The 20556-nt window shown below is 37.0% G+C and overlaps 1 protein-coding gene across 1 annotated transcript in view; it reads left to right on the top strand.

Moving 5' to 3' along the window:
* LOC135787022 (heparan-alpha-glucosaminide N-acetyltransferase) overlaps positions 1-20556 on the top strand; it is a 35334-nt gene that overhangs the window by 2806 nt on the left and 11972 nt on the right. The window contains exons 5-14 of the mRNA XM_065296716.2: positions 886-955; positions 1069-1135; positions 3240-3319; positions 8303-8379; positions 10009-10039; positions 11886-12046; positions 13706-13818; positions 17093-17214; positions 18080-18203; positions 18502-18588. Coding sequence (XP_065152788.2) covers positions 886-955; positions 1069-1135; positions 3240-3319; positions 8303-8379; positions 10009-10039; positions 11886-12046; positions 13706-13818; positions 17093-17214; positions 18080-18203; positions 18502-18588 — 932 coding nt within the window. The remainder of the gene's footprint in view (positions 1-885; positions 956-1068; positions 1136-3239; positions 3320-8302; positions 8380-10008; positions 10040-11885; positions 12047-13705; positions 13819-17092; positions 17215-18079; positions 18204-18501; positions 18589-20556) is intronic.

The raw sequence follows: 20556 nt of genomic DNA on the forward strand, positions 1-20556 counted from the left end.
AGACATGATGATGAACATGACAAACTTTAAAGTGATCTTGAGTGTGCCGTGTTAAACACACATGCAGTGTTTGTTTATCCCAGGGCCAGTTTGCTCACCCTCCTCAACTCAGTCATCACTATAGTTTCATCACAGTTTCCCTGTTTCCTCTCATGTCATCAGGTGTATTTACATTTTGATCAAATTCTCCTTTGTGTGTTTGTTTTTCCACAAAAATGTTCCCCGTTCTATTGAAAAGAGATCACTTGAGATCACCTTGTGCAATTTGATTACCGTGATATTCCCGAGTCGATTGTTTAAATAAGGAAATATGATAAACAGTGGCTTAACAATTTATGAGTTTCCAAAATTGAACTCTGAAATGGGGAATTCAGTTTTATGGCAAGTAAAACTAGCACGTATAAACAAATTAAACATTATGTCCCTAATCTCCTTTCCTCCTGATTTTCAGTTTTATAGCTTCCAAATGTTTGGATGACTCGATTTCATTTCTGTTGTACACCGTCCCTTAAGCGGTCAGTGTCATGGATGACGGCTCCTGGCAGTCAACACGCTCAATTCCATCATGCACTGTGAAAATATTGTCTGAGTCCCTGGCCTTATTGAAGACCCAAGGCTTGGATTTCATAGATTGATTGTATGCCTATAGACTGGTTTCCGATTACATAAAAAGACACTGCTGGCTTCTTGAGAGCTCCCTTGTGGAAAAGCATGGGTGACAGATGAGTGTGCTCAGTAAGAACGCTCAGAAAATGTTAGAAACTGAACATGCTTGTGATTGGTTTTAGTAAAGATTTACTGTAATAAATTCATTTGCAGTCAACTTTACAAAATCCCAATAACTCACAGAATACCTCTAACCATCATTCATATGCATTTATGCAGCTCTCTTGGTGGCATTCTTGATTTTGGCTATTGCTGCTGTCTTTTGGGCCTCTTTACCGTGTATAATCAGGTAACAATGTTATATTTATCTGTTTTGATTTTAAATAATGGTGATTTTGTCATTCAAGTTAGTTAAAGTTCATTTATGGATATAGCAGGGCTAAAATATTGTTTTATATACAGATGTAGCTGTACACAGAGGCTTAAGAATCATATCTGCTGTCAAGAGTCCCAGCACTCCATGGAAAGTGTGAGAGCAAACCTATTAATGCACATATAATCATAAATCCCATTCCTCAGTTTCTAGGATGATTATGTTAAGTATGCAGACTGTAGAAATACTTGGAGCCTTGTACAGGATAGTTTAATTTTCCTGACTGAGATCTAGTTTGATTTTGATTTTCCTGGTTTAAAATTCTAGTTTGATTAGCTTGGTGGTTTGGTGAGCCAGAACAGGAAGAGGGTAATGTTAATTCCTCAGTGATGGATCTCACTGCCATCACAAGACCATATGGGAAATGAGAACATCTTTGGGAAATGAGCCTCTGTATGTGCTCACCACCAATCATGTATCAGTCCTCTCATGCTTTCTAAAGAAGCTTTAAGCAACTGATTTTGACTTTAATTTATTTTGAAAGTCAACAATAAACTGTTGAGGTTTAGATATTAACTTATATCTGAAAGGAGTCGTAAATTAAGCCTCTACTAAAATGCCTGCATCTCGCACCATATATTTTAGACATGACGTTGTACCAGATGGATTCTGTTGTGCACTTTTTTTAAGGTTATGGAGAAGTATCCCAGACAGGGTTTAGATTAAGCCAGGGCTCGGATATATTAGGACATGTAAGTCATTTTTGCAAACATACATTACAGGTCTGCATCTTTACAACACAATGTCAGTGATATATTTTAAGATATGACAGTGCAAGTTGTTTTCAGTTAAGACATGCATTTTAAACTGGAATATGCTTATGCACTGCAAAAAAAATGACTTTCTTACTTAGTATTTTTGTCTTGTTTTCAGTAGAAATATCTAAAAATTCTTAAATTAAGATATTTTCTTGATGAGCAAAATGACCTAAGAAAATAAGTCTAGTTTTTAGACAAAAAAAATAATTTAAGTGAATTTGTGCTTAAAACAAGCTAAAATATGTGACAATGAGTGAGAAAAGGAATATTGAAATAAGTTAACTTTTTTCTTAAACACTTAATAAAAAATTTTTTTTACACCTCATTGGCAGATATTTTGCTTGTTTTAACTACAATTTTACTTAAATTGTATATATATTTTTTTTGTCTAAAACTAGACTTATTTATTAAGTCATGTTGCTCATCAAGAAAATACATCTTAATTTAAGAATTTTTTGATATAGCTACTGAAAACAAGACAAAAATACTAAGTAAGAAAGTCATATTTTGCAGTGTGTCCTCTCTGGGAAACTGCCTCATAAAGTAAGACTGCAAAAAATGACTTTCCAATTTAGTATTTTTGTCTCGTTTTCAGTAGAAATACCTTAAAATTCTTAAATCAAGATGTGTTTTCCTGATGAGCAAAATTACCTAAGAAAATAAGTCTAGTTTTTAGACAAAAACGATACAATTTAAGTGAATTTGTGCTTAAAACAAGCAAAATTATCTGCCAATGACATTTTTGCTTAAATTAAGTACTTATTAATTAACTTATTGTTAGATTTTTTTTCTCACTCCATTGGCAGATATTTTTGCTTGTTTTAAATTTAAATTTACTTAATTATATATTTTTTGTCAATAAACTAGATTTATTTTCTTTGGTCATTTTCCTCCTCAAGAAAAAGCATCTTAATTTAAGATTTTTTTTTATATTTCTACTGAAAACAAGAGAAAAATGCTAAGTGAGAAAGTCATTTTTTGCAGTCAATTGAGTTTCTTGATCAAAATCAAACAACTTTTCCATAATTTGATGTATTTTCCTCATGCAAATATATCACAGTTGATGAGTAATACCGAAGGCAAATACTTTACTAAATAGATATATTACATAAACTTTGTTACAGATACTCTACACCCTGCCAGTAGCAAATGGCAAGGGTTTTCATATTCATGGAGAACCTGGAAATATAAGGGAACTTTAATATTGTTATTTCCATGTCTGGAAAATTTATGCAAGGTAGTAAAATCTTGACTCATGGAAAAGTCATTAAACCTATTTTATAGCCATTTTAAAGGTTTTTTTTCTGTTTATGCTTGGTTCAAATATATTTCATCAGTTAGAAATCAGTCTGTTGCAAACTCTATAAAATTATTTTAAAAAAAATTTTGTAAGTAAAAACCCTGAGTGACTTTGTATTTAATATACTCTTTTATTATTGCAGGAGGATGCCACTACTGAACCTAGCATGCATCAAAACGAACCAAAGTCAACAAGACTGAAGTCATTAGACACATTTCGTGGGTATGGCCCAAAACTGGCTTTTCATTTATCTATTAATTCTCTTTGTCTTTTTTACATTCAATTGACCTTGGCCTGACCGCTTCATTCATGTGTTATGAGATTGGAGAGGTCAAAGGCTGGACATGAGCTTACTTGAGCCATTGTTTTAGAGGTTCGTCTAGGCATCATCTCTCCTCTGTGGTGGGGAACAGTGGGTGGCTGTTGAGTAAAAGGGGGATGTGATTTAATCTGGAAGCCCAGCAGGACTTGATAGTGGCTTGGGGGCAAACACAGAGCACGCCTGTCGTGAAACAGGAAGCTTGTGTGGCTTTGACCTCTCACTTGCCCAGTAATTGATGTAATAATACAAGCAGCATATCAGCACATATTCAGCGGGCTGTAGATTTGGAGCTGTAGAGGATATGGCTTTCCAGATCAAGATTTGTGTAATGGATAACCCATGTGTGTTGCAAAAGTGCTTTTCAGATTGCAATCACCAGTGGCAATTTGTACTATCAACGTTAGTAACAATAACAGAGCTTTTACTGTTCTTCGAATGACCTGTCATTATGTTGTATTTCTGTGTCTGTCTGAATGTGGTTAAACATTTAGTTCAATTTACAATTTAATGTCACGTTCACATTTGTAATGATATTCCAATTCCATTGTGCTTATAAAAACAGATGTTTCACCGCACCTGCTTTTGCTCTTGGCTACAAAGCAGTCTATTTTCCTGTTAAATCTAATGATTTTTTTTCGGTGCGGCCAGAGATTTCGGTACTTAATTTCTACATTTCCCCGTCTCACTGTTCTATATAAATCTGTCATTACATTGCTAAGTTTCAATACAATATGACCTCATCTCAAAGATGTAGATGCATAGTATGACATCACAGCTGGCTTATGTGAACTGTGTCAAATGATTTATGGTGATAGTGAGCTACAGATGGCGCTAGTAGCAACGGGAAGGTCATGGGTTCTATTCCCAGGGAAAACACGAATCGATCAACTGTACTGAACCTTAAATGCTGTTTAAGTCCCCCAGCATCTGTCAAAATGCATAAATAAGAAATGGAATGCGGTCTGCATTTACTGTGTATTGTGAAGTTGGGGTATGTCTTTGGTTTTTTTGTGTGTGTGAGAATATCAACTTATATTCTTGCAGTTTCTTTGCTGTAGCATGAAATATGGTCTGTCCAGCAGCAAGTCAAAACTTTTCATTGAAAACAGGAGCATCTGTCATCTACCCACCGCCCTGGTTAAATTGTTACGGCTACGGCAGAAAAACAGCACCCTCGATTTGACAGATGCTATCAATGTGATATATATATAGCAAGACTGTAGACTTTGCTTGCATTTTAATTTTTTTAAAAGGATTTAGTTTTTAATCTCAGTAGCTTAAAGTCTGCTGCCAGTTTACTAATATTTGTAATTAGAAATTTAAAGTGGTGGTTTTGTCATAGTCAGTTATGATAAGAGAAGATGTGTAGGCTACGTAACTTTCGGTAAATTTCGTTAAAGGATCACTAACAACAAAGTCCTTTTAGAGTAGTTTATTTCTGATAACAAGCAAGATAACCTTAGTTAAAATCATAACTAAGCATATCAAAAACGACACTGAGCTAACGTTACTCTGTAAAATGTGTAGGCCTACTATATAATGTTTTTGACTACAGCTCGGCTGCCAAACCTTCGTTCACGTAGCGCTGATCCATAATCGCCGTCTTCCCTCGTCTTTAGGAAACCAAAACATTTGTCATTTTTGATGAGGTATTTGTCCATAGTTTAGTTTAGCCACTAACCAGACCATTAAACAAACAGTGTCTGGAAGTTAAAGGGACACTCCACTTTTTTTTGAAAATATGCAAATTTTCCAGCTCCCCTAGAGTTAAACATTTGATTTTTACCGTTTTGGAATCCATTCAGCTGATCTCCGTGTCTGGCAGTAACACTTTTAGTATAGCTTAGCACAATCCATTGAATCTGATTAGACCATTAGCATTGGGCTAAAAAAATAACCAAAGAGTTTTTTCCTATTTAAAACTGGACTCTTCCGTAGTTACATCATGAACTAAGACCAACAGAAAATTAGTTCCATAGGTGCCATAACAATGATATTACGCAGCGCCTGAAAATAGTCCCCTTGGTAACTTTCAATAGCAGGGAACTATTTTCGGTCACTGCATAATATCATTGCACCTCCTTTAGCCATGGTACAAGTCCTTGATTACACTAAGCTATGCTGAAAGTGTTACCGCCAGACCCGGAGATCTTCTGAATGAATTCCAAAACGGTAAAAACAAATGTTTAACTATAGGGAAGCTGGAAAATTAGCATATTTTCAAAAAAAGTGGAGTGTCTCTTTAAGTTTTGTCCAGACCCATAAATGCGACTACGCGTGTGCTTCTAATGAAACCTTATATAAAGCATTTTTTATCAAAGTGAACACATTTTAATGCTGTGATTTGAGTTGCTTAACAACTAATAGCTCCCCAATATGAAGTATTTTCCCTGTCATGGGCCTACTGTTGTTTTGAACCCAATGATTGAGTGGCAAAAGCAGGTTGAATTTTCTATCTGCCCCCTGTGGCTGAATCTGGAACTGCTTTTGGATTTATGGACACGAGCAAACATCATCCTCTCATGTAACAAATTCAAAAGGCAGAGACTGATTTTAGGAGAAACAAAATTTGACATGGTGTCGGCAATTTCCTCCGAGATCATGTTTCGCAAACCACCTGCAACAGTTGTTTCCATTGCTCAACTAGTAGATTGTGGCTCTAGAAATGCCAAGGTCATGAATTTGATTCGCATGAATCACATGATAAAACGTATACCTTGAAAACACTATAAATCATTCTGTATAAAAGCATCTGCCAAATGCATAAATATACAAAGTTTCAAACCAGTGATTCCACTTCTACGGCAGGTTTAAAATCCCAATAGTCGAAATAATATTTGACCTGTACTTTATTTGATATATCAGCCTTTTTACAGTGAAAACTGCGGTGGTAACAAATCACAAATGTGCCCACTCAGGCATTACAAAGCACTGTACTACTGGGACAAAATGACAATGACAAATACACACTTGGAGCCACTGCCAAAATTCATTTTTACTTGTTCACAACAATAGTTGATGAGCATCAGCATACAAACACAATACAATGTTTAGTTTATATTACAGTTTTTCCATAACTTTATAGCTTGCACTATGAGCTTGTCTTTTTAAAACGCAGACTTAATGGCCTACAAACAGTGATAGATTCTCAATTAACATGGTTAGCTTTAACTTGCTAAACTGCAAACATTCTGTAGTCTTAATCTTGAAAATGACTTAACCTTTGTCTTTGTTACTATGGATACTAATGGATGCAGTCACAAAGTGTGTTCGATAGAATGGGAGCGTGTGCGTGTGTGTGAATGAAAGAGATGGACAAAGATGTGCTTTAATAGTGCTCTTTAGAGTATGGCATGTGATTAAAATCTTGTATCAGCAGGTTAGGCTTAAAAGGAGCAGTAATGGTCTCTGTTCTGATCTCCTAATTGAATTTGTTGAGGAAAAAATAGTGATAGCCACTTAAGATGCAGTGAAGTTTATCTGAAGGTCCCTTCTGGACTGTTGCTTTGCTATCTGCATGCTGTTACACAGACAGAACGATGTTTACCAAAGAAAACACACTTCAACACCATGATCTAAGTGTTGTCAGTTTAATAGCCGAGTCTGATCAGAGTAATCTATGAGTATATTTATGCTGCATCATGCAAACATGCATTTTCTTAAAGCAGCATCTCTGGCTGTAGTCAATTCAATGTAGTGTTTCATCATGCACAATAAGTTGCAGCTTGGCTTCCTTGTGCTAAGTTTCACGTCTACAATAAATTACAGCAGAGGGCTTTAGTCAGCACTTCTGGGTGAGGCGATTCAGAGGACAACCGTTCATTTCCTGAGTGATTCATTTTGCTTAGGTTGCATTACCTTGCATTGCGTTTCTTCCCTGATATAGAAATTTATGCCACACCCTCTGGCTTTATGCTTATGATCCGTAATACTGATACACTTTACCACAATTCGCATGTTGACGGTTCTTGTAATGATGCAGCAAATAGATAATGTAGATAGCTACTCTGTGGTGGATATGGGTAGAGAGGTCATAAATTGTAAGCGCATTTAATAATTCAGCAGAATTTCTTTCAGTCAAATGAATAAAAGAACGTTTGACAAGATTTAGCTTCTAGCTGTTTCTGCTCATTAACAATATTAAGTAATATTAAATGGTTTGATATATATGCCGTGCTCTGCCACAGTACAAAATGTTTTTGCTTTGTGTATAATATTTGTCAAGCCCACAAGCATATCAATACATAAATACTTAAACATTTGTTTCTTTCACTTACAATTACTGACTGTGCGTTCACACCAGACGCGGAAAAGGCGGCTATAGTTGGACGCTTGAACATTTTGAGTTTACTCGCTTCATTCGCGCGTGAAAGTCGCACTTGAAATTGTAGTCATTCGAGACATTTATGCATAAATTTGCATCATGGGAGGGGCTTAAAAAGCTCAAATTGAGTAAACTTACCAGATTGTTCAACCTCCTCACTCACTTTCTTCCAAACAAGATCCTTTTAATTCCATATGCGATGATGATTGTCCTTCATTGTTGTTTTGTTTTTCTGCCTTCGCTCGCTTCCTATAATCATGTCACTGTTAGAGCAAGCTCCTAATTGGTTAATGCAGTGTGAAAATCCGGCAAAGTTCAGATTTTTGACGAATCAATGCTTAATTCGTGCTCATCCGCACCGCACGTTCCCCGCCATCCGCGCCATTCGTGCTTACCGCCCCGCAGGATGCCTATTTGCGTCTTTGCATTGATTTAACATGTAAATCACTTGCGCTTGCCGCCTCTTCCGCATCTGGTGTGAACGCACCATTAGATTGATACATTTTTACATCATTTTGTTTTTATGTGTAGGTTCATTTAGTTGCATTTGTGTTCACAGATTCTCTCTGACAGTCATGGTGTTTGTGAACTATGGAGGAGGTGGATACTGGTTTTTCGACCATGCCCCTTGGAATGGTGAAGTATTGCTGATTGGTTAAATACATGACTAAAATATTTACCCATTGCAGAGTAACATACGTGGTGCTGATCCAATAAAAACCCGTTCACACCAAGGACGAAAACTACAAAGATAATAGCTGCTTCTGCAAGCTTAGGCAGGGCTGTTGAATGCTTTATTCTGATTGCTTGAGAAATGTTGCAAGGGTATGCTTTATTTTTTAGTAAACACACACCTGGCCGGTCAAATGTAAAAAAAAACATCAGAGCAATGTCTAACCGTGGTATAAGCAGAATGTTTGACCCCGATCACACTTCGCTTTGTGTCGTGCCGCATTACCACCTTGGGTGTGATTTTTTTTTCATTATACCACGGGGCGGTTGAATGCTTTGTTCTGATTGGTTGAGATATGTTCTATGGGTGTTGATTATCTTTCTGTAAAGTGCACACCTAACCTGTCAAATGTCTTAAAAATAACCACCAGCGCAATGTTTGTGGTAACCGTGAATGAGCGGAATAATTAACTAATGCAGACCCACGGTTTCAAACAATTTAATGGCCCATTATCAATTATTCCTTACTTATTCAGCGGCCTGTTGTCATTTATTTCTTAATAGTTATGAGGGCAGTTGTGGCTAATGGTTAAAGTCAGGGTTGTAACCGGTGAGTTGCCGGTTCTAGTCTCACATGTCCTTGTGCAAGGCACCTGTCTCCCATTGCTTCCCAGGCACTGCAGGGATATCTGCCCACTGCTCTGGGTGTGTGTGTGTGTGTGTGTGTGTGTGTGTGTGTGTGTGTGTGTGTGTGTTCACGTGGAAGGGTCACGTGGAAGGGTTAACTGCAGGGTTCACATTCCAAGTATAGGTTACCATACAATGGTCATTGTTACTTTCACTAGTTGCAGCATCTTTATAATTTTTGTTTTTAACACATATCAGCAGAGAATAATACTACACAGTAACGCTTGAGTGCTATAAAGTTATTAATTAGGGGCGTATCATAAAAATGTCATAATTAACAACATCGGATATATCCAAACTGACAGCCGAATTATATCTCATAAATCTCTGATGCTCTCTCTCAATCAAATACTTAACTGAAATGCTTGAACAAAATGGTTTATTCTGCTATACTATTTGAGTGTTTGTCTTTTGGAAAAATATCAGTAATACTATTAATATGGAGGCAGATGAGAAAAGTTGCATGTTAAATTTAATGGGTGGTTATTACAAAGCACATCTCCAGGAGTATTCACAGATGAACTCAATTTAAGGCTCATAATGGCTGCTTCATCATATCAGCAGAATTGTATTGATCATAAGGGAAAGCAGATGGATTTTAATATTACCGTGAGGCCTGCTCTGTCATGGGTGTATGAGCATTTATAAATCATTTGCTGTCTGAAAATCGAAAAATAATGAGAAAACAGTGTTTTTAAGGACCTGCAATCTTTTATCATCAGTAACTGTGCTCAGAATGACATTATTTATTTACAATTGGGTGTGATTATGAAAATGAAAATGACTTTTGTCATTCATTTGGCAATAAGACTATAGATTTTTACCTGTCAATCAAACAACTGTAGACGTGCATGAACCATATGTGATTATGTTTGTATGTTTTTTTTTTACTTATGTGTGATACAGGTCTTACAGTAGCTGATCTTGTGATGCCTTGGTGAGTAGCCAGCACGTACTTAATGAATCGATGAAGAATTATTACTTTCCATTTTTGAGATTAATAAGGAAGAGAGTGGGACTTTAGGCCAACAGTTGGATATCCCATCAAAATCAATCAGATTTAAGACTTTTTCAGCTCAGCGTCCCTCGTAATGCTTTGCACATTAATCTTTCTCCCTTTGAAAGTATACATAAAGCTTGTAAAATCCACTGACATGTTAAAAATGTCCTGCATAATGAATTGAATGCAGAGTTTTCTCTGTATGAGGTCTGGCAGTGCAGCCTTAAACTTAAATTTGTTAAGCTTTGGGAATGTGTATTAATATGTTAAAGATTCTGAATTCATATTGATATACCACCAGCCCCTCTACTCATCTTTGACATGCAAAAATCAATAATGCAAAGTGCAGATATGTTTCTAAATCCTACATAATACGTTATTTATTATCAATAGATCAATGCAAAAAAAATGATTAATAATATGAAATTACACTTACTTTTAAAATGGCTGAGTTATTTTTACCCATACTGGTTAAATATTGGATAAAACACACAGCTGTCCAATATTTGCCCAGCATTGGTAAAAAACACCCCCAGACATTTGTAGAGTGATGTATGTGTGATATACACTCACCTAAAGGATTATTAGGAACACCATACTAATACTGTGTTTGACCCCCTTTCGTCTTCAGAACTGCCTTAATTCTACGTGGCATTGATTCAACAAGGTGCTGAAAGCATTCTTTAGAAATGTTGGTGATAGGATAGCATCTTGCAGTTGATGGAGATTTGTGGGATGCACATCCAGAGCATGAAGCTTCCGTTCCACCACATCCCCAAGATGCTCTATTGGGTTGAGATCTGGTGACTGTGGGGGCCATTTTAGTACAGTGAACTTATTGTCATGTTCAAGAAACCAATTTGAAATGATTTGAGCTTTATGCATTATCCTGCTGGAAGTAGCCATCAGATGATGGGTACATGATGGTCATAAAGGGATGGAAATGCTCAGAAACAATGCTCAGGTACGCCATGGCATTTAAACGATGCCCAGTTGGCACTTAGGGGCCTAAAGTGTGCCAAGAACACATCCCTCACACCATTACACCACCACCACCAGCCTGCACAGTGGTAACAAGGCATGACGGATCCATGTTCTCATTCTGTTACCCTAAATTCTGACTACCATCTGAATGTCTCAACAGAAATCGAGACTCATCAGAGCAGGCAACATTTTTCCAGTCTTCAACTGTCCAATTTTGGTGAGCTTGTGCAAATTGTAGCCTCTTTTTACTATTTGTAGTGGAGATGAGTGATACCCAGTGGGGTCTTCTGCTGTTGTAGCCCATCCGCCTCAAGGTTGTGCGTGTTGTGGCTTCACAAATGCTTTGCTGCATACCTCGGTTGTAACGAGTGGTTATTTCAGTTAAAGTTGCTCTTCTATAAGCTTGAATCAGTCGGCCCATTCTCCTCTGACCTCTAGCATCAACAAGGCATTTTTGCCCACAGGACTGCCGCATATTGGATGTTTTTTCCTTTTCACAACATTCTTTGTAAATCCTAGAAATGGTTGTGCTTAAAATTCCCAGCTACTGAGCAGATTGTGAAATACTCCGGTCCCTTTGCTTAAATCACCTTTCTTTCCCATTCTGACATTCATTTTGGAGTTCCAGAAATTGTCTTGACCAGGACCACACCCCTAAATGCATTGAAGCAACTGCCATGTGATTGGTTGATCAGATAATTGCATTCATGAGAAATTGAACAGGTGTTCCTAATAATCCTTTAGGTGAGTGCGCAGTAGGTATTAAGTGTAGTAAAACTGTCTCAAATCCTTTGGGAAGGTTTGTGTTTGCCATAGGTACTTCTGTAGTGCTGTCCTTCAGCTCAATGCATAGGAAAGGTGTTTCACGTCTGCAGCTCCTTCGCAAGTTATCCTGGAGAACCGTAGTCCTGATGCTCATCGGGTTTTGCTTCATAAACTACAGCCCGAGAGATGGCTTATGTGAGTGTTTTTAATTGCACAATAAAGAGCAAGAAATCTAGCCAGATGTCAAGGGTCATCTGCATTCTTCTTTCTTTTAGTATTAACACTAACTGTAAACGTTTCACCAGATAATACAAAACATTACACATAAAGTCGGGTAATCTTCATTGTACAAATAAATGCAATGATGAAATATAAGAAGCTGGATTTTCTGATCCAGGATCTTGCAATAGCACATCAGGGCTGTCAGGGTTAAGTATGGAGGGCAAGGAGAGCCGTACAGGGAGGTGTGCTCATACATTCGCTAATGCACTGTAACCGTCTGGATAGATGGATGTATAACTAAGTTAACGAAAATATTGTGATGCTTTCCATGGGCAATCATCATATCTGGGGACTTTCAACAGAGGTGCACAGAGAAAAAACAAGCTTGGCTTTAATGGTCAATTATCACAGATAGGGTTTCATCATGCCAGCTGGGCAGTGGATTTTATGGAACTTTCTGTAATGTAATTACAGCTTTTGCCATAAAATGCAAAATTTACTCTCACCCTATCTGATACCTCTACTGTTATCAGCCTGTAAATCATCCGGAATGATATTTGTAAACCATTTTACCCCAACATGCCTGCATTCGAATCGTGCATCATAATATTTTCCCAACCCAAGTAGTCATGTTAGTGTGTTATTGTGATAAACAAAACAATTTAACAATTATTCAGTATTTATCTAAACCAGTTTTTGAGTACCATTGAATTTTATCAGTGCCATAATGTAAAAAAACAAACATTAGTAAAAGTTCGATACGAAACCTGCATATTTAAATTATTATTATGTCACATCATAATAATAAACACGTGTAATGTTAAGGTGCTGATTGTATATTAAAACAATCCTATTCAGTATGCTGGTTCTCAATACTTGAATGAGAGCAGAGCGGATTTGTATGTGTGGATATAAGACTTACAGATTGACGGATAGCATTAGTCACCCAAACCACTTCCTGTCTCCGTGCACAGAGATGGAGTGTTTCCGCATTTTATTTGATTTGTTGGATCAATGATCAGTATTATATTGTATCTCGTGCCCCTCCGTACGTGCCACAAAGAGGTTTTCAATTAACTAATGTGCAGATTACCATCAATCTTGGACTCTATATCCTTCACTCACATCACCCTCCGCACCAGCACCTCATCAGATAAGCATGATTAGTCTCTGGCAGGGTTGATCACACCTCTACAGTCCCACAGTGAAAGACTTCTCACCTCAGCCTGTGTCTGTGTCAGCATATAGCCATCATTAGCCTGGATTATTGTGAACATAAATCTGTTTTTCAGAATAGCGCACAGCATAACATCTAGAAAGTAATGCGGATACCTTATATGAAATTTAAGGAAAGATGGAAGCAAAATGGAATGTAATCAGTTTATAAAGTTGAATTGTGTGAAGAGCAGGAAAATAGTGAGATGTATTCTATGGGACTAGGACATCAATCCTATAATAAAATAAAATAAAATAAGCTGAATACATCCAGGGTAAACAGAATTACCATCCAGTATGTTGTGGATATGACTAACAGCTTGTTGGCTCTTATTAAATGTAAATCTGATCACAGTCTCTGATACCATATAGCACAGATATATTTTGACTATTTTGAATTGATCTTTTATATGTTAGTGTCCTGGTCCTGGTTAAGGATTCCCGGAGTACTCCAGCGTTTGGGTTTCACATATTTTGTCTTGGCACTGATGCAAACTTTCTCACCCCGTAGAGTGATCCCTTTGAAGGAGGTTAGTGAAACTAGATGGCTCATATTTCTCTCAGATCACCACAGGAAGACACTTAATTGGCACACTGTAAAAAAAATTTGCTGCCTTAAATATTTTTGTTTTATCCACTCAGATTTACAAGTCATTTCAATTTACTATTATTTATCTTGACTACAGATGAGTTGTTATAATTTATAAAATAAAGTTAAAATATTTAAACTTCATTTTATAAGTTGTAACAACTCATCTCTTGTCAAGATAAATAACAGTAAGTTGAAATGACTTGTAATCTGAGTTAATTAACAAAAAAAATTAAGGTAGCAATTATTTGTTTTACAGTGCAGTGGTTACAGTATCTGCATTCAGAAATGCTTAAAATGTGTAATGTTTGTGTTTGTTTAACTGCTGGCACTTTTAGGGCCCTATTTTAACGATCTAAGAGCATTGTCTAAAGCGCACAGCGCAACGTCTAAATGGGCGTGTCCGAATCCACTTTTGCTAATTTAACGACGGGAAAAATGGTTTTTGCGCCGAGCGCATGGTCGAAAAGGGTAGGTCCTATTGTAATGGGAGTATTTTGGGCGTAACGTGCAGTAAACCAATGAGAGTCACAGCTCTCATCCCCTTTAAAAGCCAGTTGCTCTGGCGCTATGTCTAATCCCTATTTAGATGACGGACTTTGTAAACTGAAAAACTAACCGGAGGAAGAAGATCCCCAGTTTAAGATTAATGTTAAATAATTGTGTTGTTTTTCCACTTGTATTGAAATTGTTATTTTTTTATTAAAACCTTTAAAACCCGTTTTCTTTTAGTCATGGAAGTAAAAAGCAGGCTTGTAATTGCTTTAAATGTATGGCTATCCAATATCATCAAAAAATAATTTACAAGTATGTAAGATAAGGTTTGTACTCTAAAAATACTTTATTTGTAACAAACAGGAGATAAAGAATTTACAAACGGCTCTCCTCACGTTTCAGCACTTTGGACAGCGTTTTTTTAGCAAAGAGTTTTTTTAAGCGTTACTTAAAAATGTTTCTCATCTCACCATATCCGCAGGTACAGAGTCATCATATACAATAAATCCGTGAGGTAGCATAAAAAAAACATTTAAAAACAGACGCATTTGTTCAAAGCAAAGCATTTATTTACTTACCAGGCTGCAGGTGAAGCAGCTCTTTGTGCCTTCTAACGTCTTATAATTACTCCTCATTTATGTCCAAGAGACTCAATAATAATCTTTTACATTCAATCCTTTAATCTTTCATATTTAAAAGCATTTTGTGCTGCTGCGCATTCATGTACCTTGTGATAAGCAAACCCGCGTTGTCCTCCCGTGTATAGGCGCATTTTACTAATGCGCTCTTTAAATAACATAAAACACATTGCGCCATTGACTTTAGACTTTAGACCAGGTTTTTGTTGGTTAATGGCGTAGTCTATTTTAGTTGCCTCAAAATAGCAACGCGCCAACAATGCGCCTGAACACACCTCGTTTTCAGACCAGAACGCCCATGGGCGCAAAAGGGGGCGCAAATGCATTTGCTATTTAAACAACGCGGCGCTAAACGTGAAAATTAGGGTGGAAACTAGCGAAAGACACTTGCGTCGCGCATTGCGCTGCATTGCGTCGGGTGTAAGATAGAGCCCTTAATGTTTTTGTGTTGAGTTTTATTAAAACAGACATGAGCTTTTTGCATGTCAAAATATGAAAAAATCCTGAAATTAGTAATGATTACATTTTTAAAGCTATAATACTCTAAACAAGTTAAACTCTCAAACTATTGTTTCTAAAACTGTTCCAATCCTTGATTCTTATTGGTCAATAGCTGTGCTTTATTTACAATAAAACACGGCTATGACCACTTCACCCAACAGTTTTATTTATCAATGCGCCCTTAGCAACACCCTTAGCAACCACAGTATCAGTTTGAGAATGGTTTAGCTTTTTCTCAATTGACCTATGGCTGAGCCACGCCCCCTCCACTCACTCGGACAAACAATCAACATTTGGTGATAGGCGCTATGGCAGCTGTCACAGTAGGAGACATTTCACAGGAGAAAATTTATGATTTTTTGTATTTGGTGTTGTGGTCTACGTTAACTTAATCCAGAGCAGACACTTATCTCGGTTGAGATGTGGCTTGGGAAAGGGTAAAAACATGAGAAAAAAATACACAACGTCACCCAGCCTCTCGGAATACCTAGTGTCGTAGTTGCATGTACCCCATGCACACCGTTTTACCATTTTAAACTTAAAATGACAAGAAAAAACATATAAAAACGAATGAAAACTGACTAACTGCAGTGCATTTCAATGGACGTAAAAGCAGAGAATGTCCGAGTGTATTGAGTTAAGCGCACCGTGATTGGCTCATCACGTTTGGGGGCGTGGTTTACCCATAGGTTCCATTCTGCCCACAAATTTAATTACTAAAAAAATTACAAAAAATATAGAATTTCTATATTTGGTTACCAAGCTGAAAATAGAGGAAAACTTTTGATAGATAAATTCTTTATTAAATCAGTTGTAATTTTCTAAAAAATTAATGTGTGTATTTATGATACACTGTAAAAAAATATGCAGCATTTTTGTCAAATCAACATATATTTTTATGTTACTTTAAAGGGCACCTATTTCATTGTTAAAATGAAGGGAAGTCCAAAGCTGGAGGAATTATGATAATGTCGGTCTTGTCCACATCAGCAATCCATGTGTTTGTTATAGTCCAAAAAAAGAGATTTATGTTGGAGACGATAACTCGCGTCATCGTTTACTTTGGGGTTTGTAGCTTTTGCATATCGTTAACATGTACTAACACACACACACACCAAAGGAAATATAAAAATGTGAATTGGACAATAGGTGCTCTTTAACTAAAAAAAATTTAAGTGGTGTGTGTACATTTTAGCGGCTTCTAGTGGTGAGATTGTGATATTGCAACCAACAGCTCACCGTAATTTAAAAATGCATATGGTAGCTGCCACCGGACAAACATGATGGCATCTTTCATGTAAGGGGACCCGTGGTGTATGTAGATAAAAACGGCTCATTCTAACGTTATAAAAACAATTCAGTTCATTAAGTAAGGTCTTTATACAACACTGATAATAAGAGATCCTTCTAAAAGTTACACAATACACCTTTAAGTTAAACATTTTAAACTTAATTGTATCATTTATGTCAACTTATCATATGTTGAATTGACTTGGTTGCAAAACCAAGTTGTTTTAACTTCATACTGCGCTTTTTTTTACAGTGTACACTGAATTTGCAATTTCCCCATGTTCCCCTTAGCATCACTGGTGGAACCCTGTTCAGGACGTGGTTCTGTACTGGCCCGAATGGCTCTTCATTACCTTACTGGAAGTCATGTGGCTGTGCATCACATTCTTACTGCCTGTTCCAAACTGCCCCACGTGAGTTCATATAAGTGGCAGCCTTTGACCATACACATTTGTGAAGAAGATTAACTGTCGTATTAAACACTACAAACACAGTGATATAGTATATAAATCCTGTGCATTAAATAATTACATTCTAATATTTCTGTCAAGCCTGATTTAAATGCAGTTCATCCCTTTATAAACATAACAATAATGTCATTCATACATCAAGCTAATTCACTCAGGGGTTGACACAGGGTATGTTGGCATCTGAGAATATATGTGGGATAACATTAATGTCATACATTTACATCATGAATGTGCATATATATGCAGTCACTGCAATACCGATCGTTTGTGTGCCGTTGTGTTTGTGACCGCGAATGCACGAGGGTGCGTGTCGTACAAGCCCGTGCTGTGCAGCTCTTATGAGATCTGTGATTTATGAGTGTTTGCCGGCCGCTTCAGAGGGGATAATTAGCCAATCTCAGTCTGTCGTGTGCACTAAAAGGAGGTAGGAAGAAAGGATCCATCTTCCTTTCTCTCCTTTTCTCGTTGTTTTTCTCCCCTCTGTCTGCTCAACCTTCCATTTATAACTCCGTCAGTCTTTTTCATTGCGTCTGACCCTTTATAACATTGATGCTCAAATGGAGGGTACTGATAACTCTGTCTGAATAAAATACAGAATGACCTCACAAAGATTGTCCTTGTCCTGCTAGACACAATACAACATTCGCATATGATGACCTCTAAGTCCTATTACTTTAATAAAAAATGACCGGTCTCCTCGGATATGTTTTGAATTGTTCAGGATTTGCAAAGCATGTTGTTGAATGTAATGCTGCATGTCTTTAGTAATTTGAGTGATGTGGTGATCATTGGTTGTTACCTTTGCTAGTGGATATTTGGGGGCTGGTGGGATTGGAGATAATGGTCAGTATTCCAACTGTACAGGAGGAGCAGCCGCTTATATAGACAGATGGTTGTTGGGGGACAGAATATATTGGCATCCAACCTGCAAGGTGAGAATCATTTAAAAAAAAAATTCTGACTCATTTACATTACACCAAAAATACTGGGGTTTTTTTCAACCCAGCGTTGGTCAAAAAGGGATATACCCAACCAGTGGGGTTGTATTTGAACTATGCTGGGTTGTTTTGAGATTGTTGGGTATATAACTATAACATTTTTGGGGGTTAATTTAAACCAACGACAGGGTTTGTCCCTTTTTGACCCAACATTTGGTTGAAAATAACCCAGCATTTTGTAGCTTGTTACATTTTTTTGTTAGTTACTATGGCTGTTTAATCTGCTTTTCAGGCTTTGTATCATACCACACAGCCCTTCGACCCAGAAGGTGTTCTGGGTACAATCAATTCCATAGTTATGGGCTTCTTTGGGATGCAGGTAAATACATTTTTTATTACCTGTATGTTTGATCACAGCTATGTGCATGCTGTATAACCATCACACCACTTCTAAAAGCGAAAAACGAGGATGGCGCTGTTATTACTTCATTGATAGGCGACAATGACAAGGGGACGAGACATTATTTAAATGTGCTGTGTGTAGATTTTAGTGGAATCTAGTGGTGAGGTTGCGAATTGCAACCGAATTGCACACATCATGGTGTGTCCACAGCAGACGGTAATGAAGCATTAAGCGCAAATGATTTACATGTTAAAGGGATAGTTCGGCCAAAAATGATATTAAACCCATTATTTACTCACCCCCAAGCTGTCCGAGTTGAATATGTCCATCGTTTTTCAGACAAACACATTTTCAGATATTTTAGAAAATGTTTTAGATCTTTCAGTTAATTAAATGTGAAGTTACAGGTTCACATCCTTCAAGTCCAAAAAATTTGCATCCATCCTTCACAAAGTAAATCCAAACGGCTCCAGGATGATAAACAAAGGTCTTCTGAGGGTAATCCGTGCGGTGTTGTTGTAGAACTTAATAAACAAAATTAACTAGCTTCCGCTAGCGTCTGCATTCGAGATCAGAGCTTTACGCAGCTTACGGAGGTTACTCTGCTGCTGCTCTGTGCCCCCGCCCTCGGAATTTGTCATACGTCACTAAGAAAAGTGCTACCAGAAGGTAGTTATTTTCGTTTATAAAGTTTTAAATATGGATATTTCTACAACAACACCGTGCGGATTACCTTCAGAAGGCCTTTGTTTATCATCCTGGAGCCGTTTGGATTTATTCTGTGAAGGATGGAAATCATGGGTTTAATATCATTTTTGGCCGAACTATCCCTTAAGTCAATACAATGACGTAATAGACATCCTGCGGCGCAATTCGCGTTTGCCGCGTGTAACATCGTGTTACAACGAGTTGTAAAATCTGAACGTTGCCAGATACGTAGTAGTGATGTGATTACGATGTAGTGAGCTGAGGCAGAAATACGAAACAACAATGGAGTACAAAATCATTGTAGCTGTTCAATATATCACATATTGATTTACAAACATTGAGACTACAAGCTAGCAAAAGCCGACAAATTGAGCAAATTTGTGTCTGAATTTCACGAGCAAATGAAGCAAGTTAACTCAAAATATTCTTATGTCCAACTGCGCATGATTTATTCATATAATTTGCGTCTGGTGTGAACGCACAATTCTGCCACCAATAACCCCTTTCGAAACACATAGAGAAGCTAGAGTAGTCACCACAGGACAAACATGTCGTTGTCAAATTTATTTTAGTTCATATCTTTAATATTGATTGAATAAGGTCACGTCAAAGATTGAAATCATAATTAAATGAATGGGTAAAATCAGACTTTGATGCTAATTATCTCAGAATTTGATTTTGAAACTGTAGTATGGTTATTACAGACTGGGTCAAATATAAAAAAAAAATGTTTTGTCATAATCGTTCCGCTTTTTCTCACATGTTCAGACATTTTTATCCATTTATAATTGAACTATTGTTAGAAAAGAGCTGGATGAACGAATAAAGTGTGGATACGTGTCTATTATAGACAGATATATAAACAATATCCACTTCAAGTATTGAGACAAAATAGTAGTGAAATATTTGCCTGCAAACTTAATTTTTAGCAAGTGTTACAACTAACCCCCTACCTGTTACAATTACCCCACCTATGGGGTAAGTTGTAATGTTTGCACTTCTGTCACGTTTGGTGTAATTGTCAAAGAATAGTAAGTACTAGAAACAAACTTCAAATGTTCATTTGTAGCAGAGCTGTGTGTGTTGCTTGTGTAAAAATATAATTAATCAAACCTAAATATTTTTTGAATGATTGAGCCAAAACTAAAAAGAGTTAGGTTGTGCCCCGCTCTCCCCTATTAAAAACATAACGGTTCATCATGCAAGGTCTTTATACACCACTGAAAGTATATTATA

This window comes from Paramisgurnus dabryanus, chromosome 20 (assembly GCF_030506205.2).
Source record: "Paramisgurnus dabryanus chromosome 20, PD_genome_1.1, whole genome shotgun sequence".
In the NCBI taxonomy this organism is placed as follows: Eukaryota; Metazoa; Chordata; class Actinopteri; order Cypriniformes; family Cobitidae; genus Paramisgurnus; species Paramisgurnus dabryanus.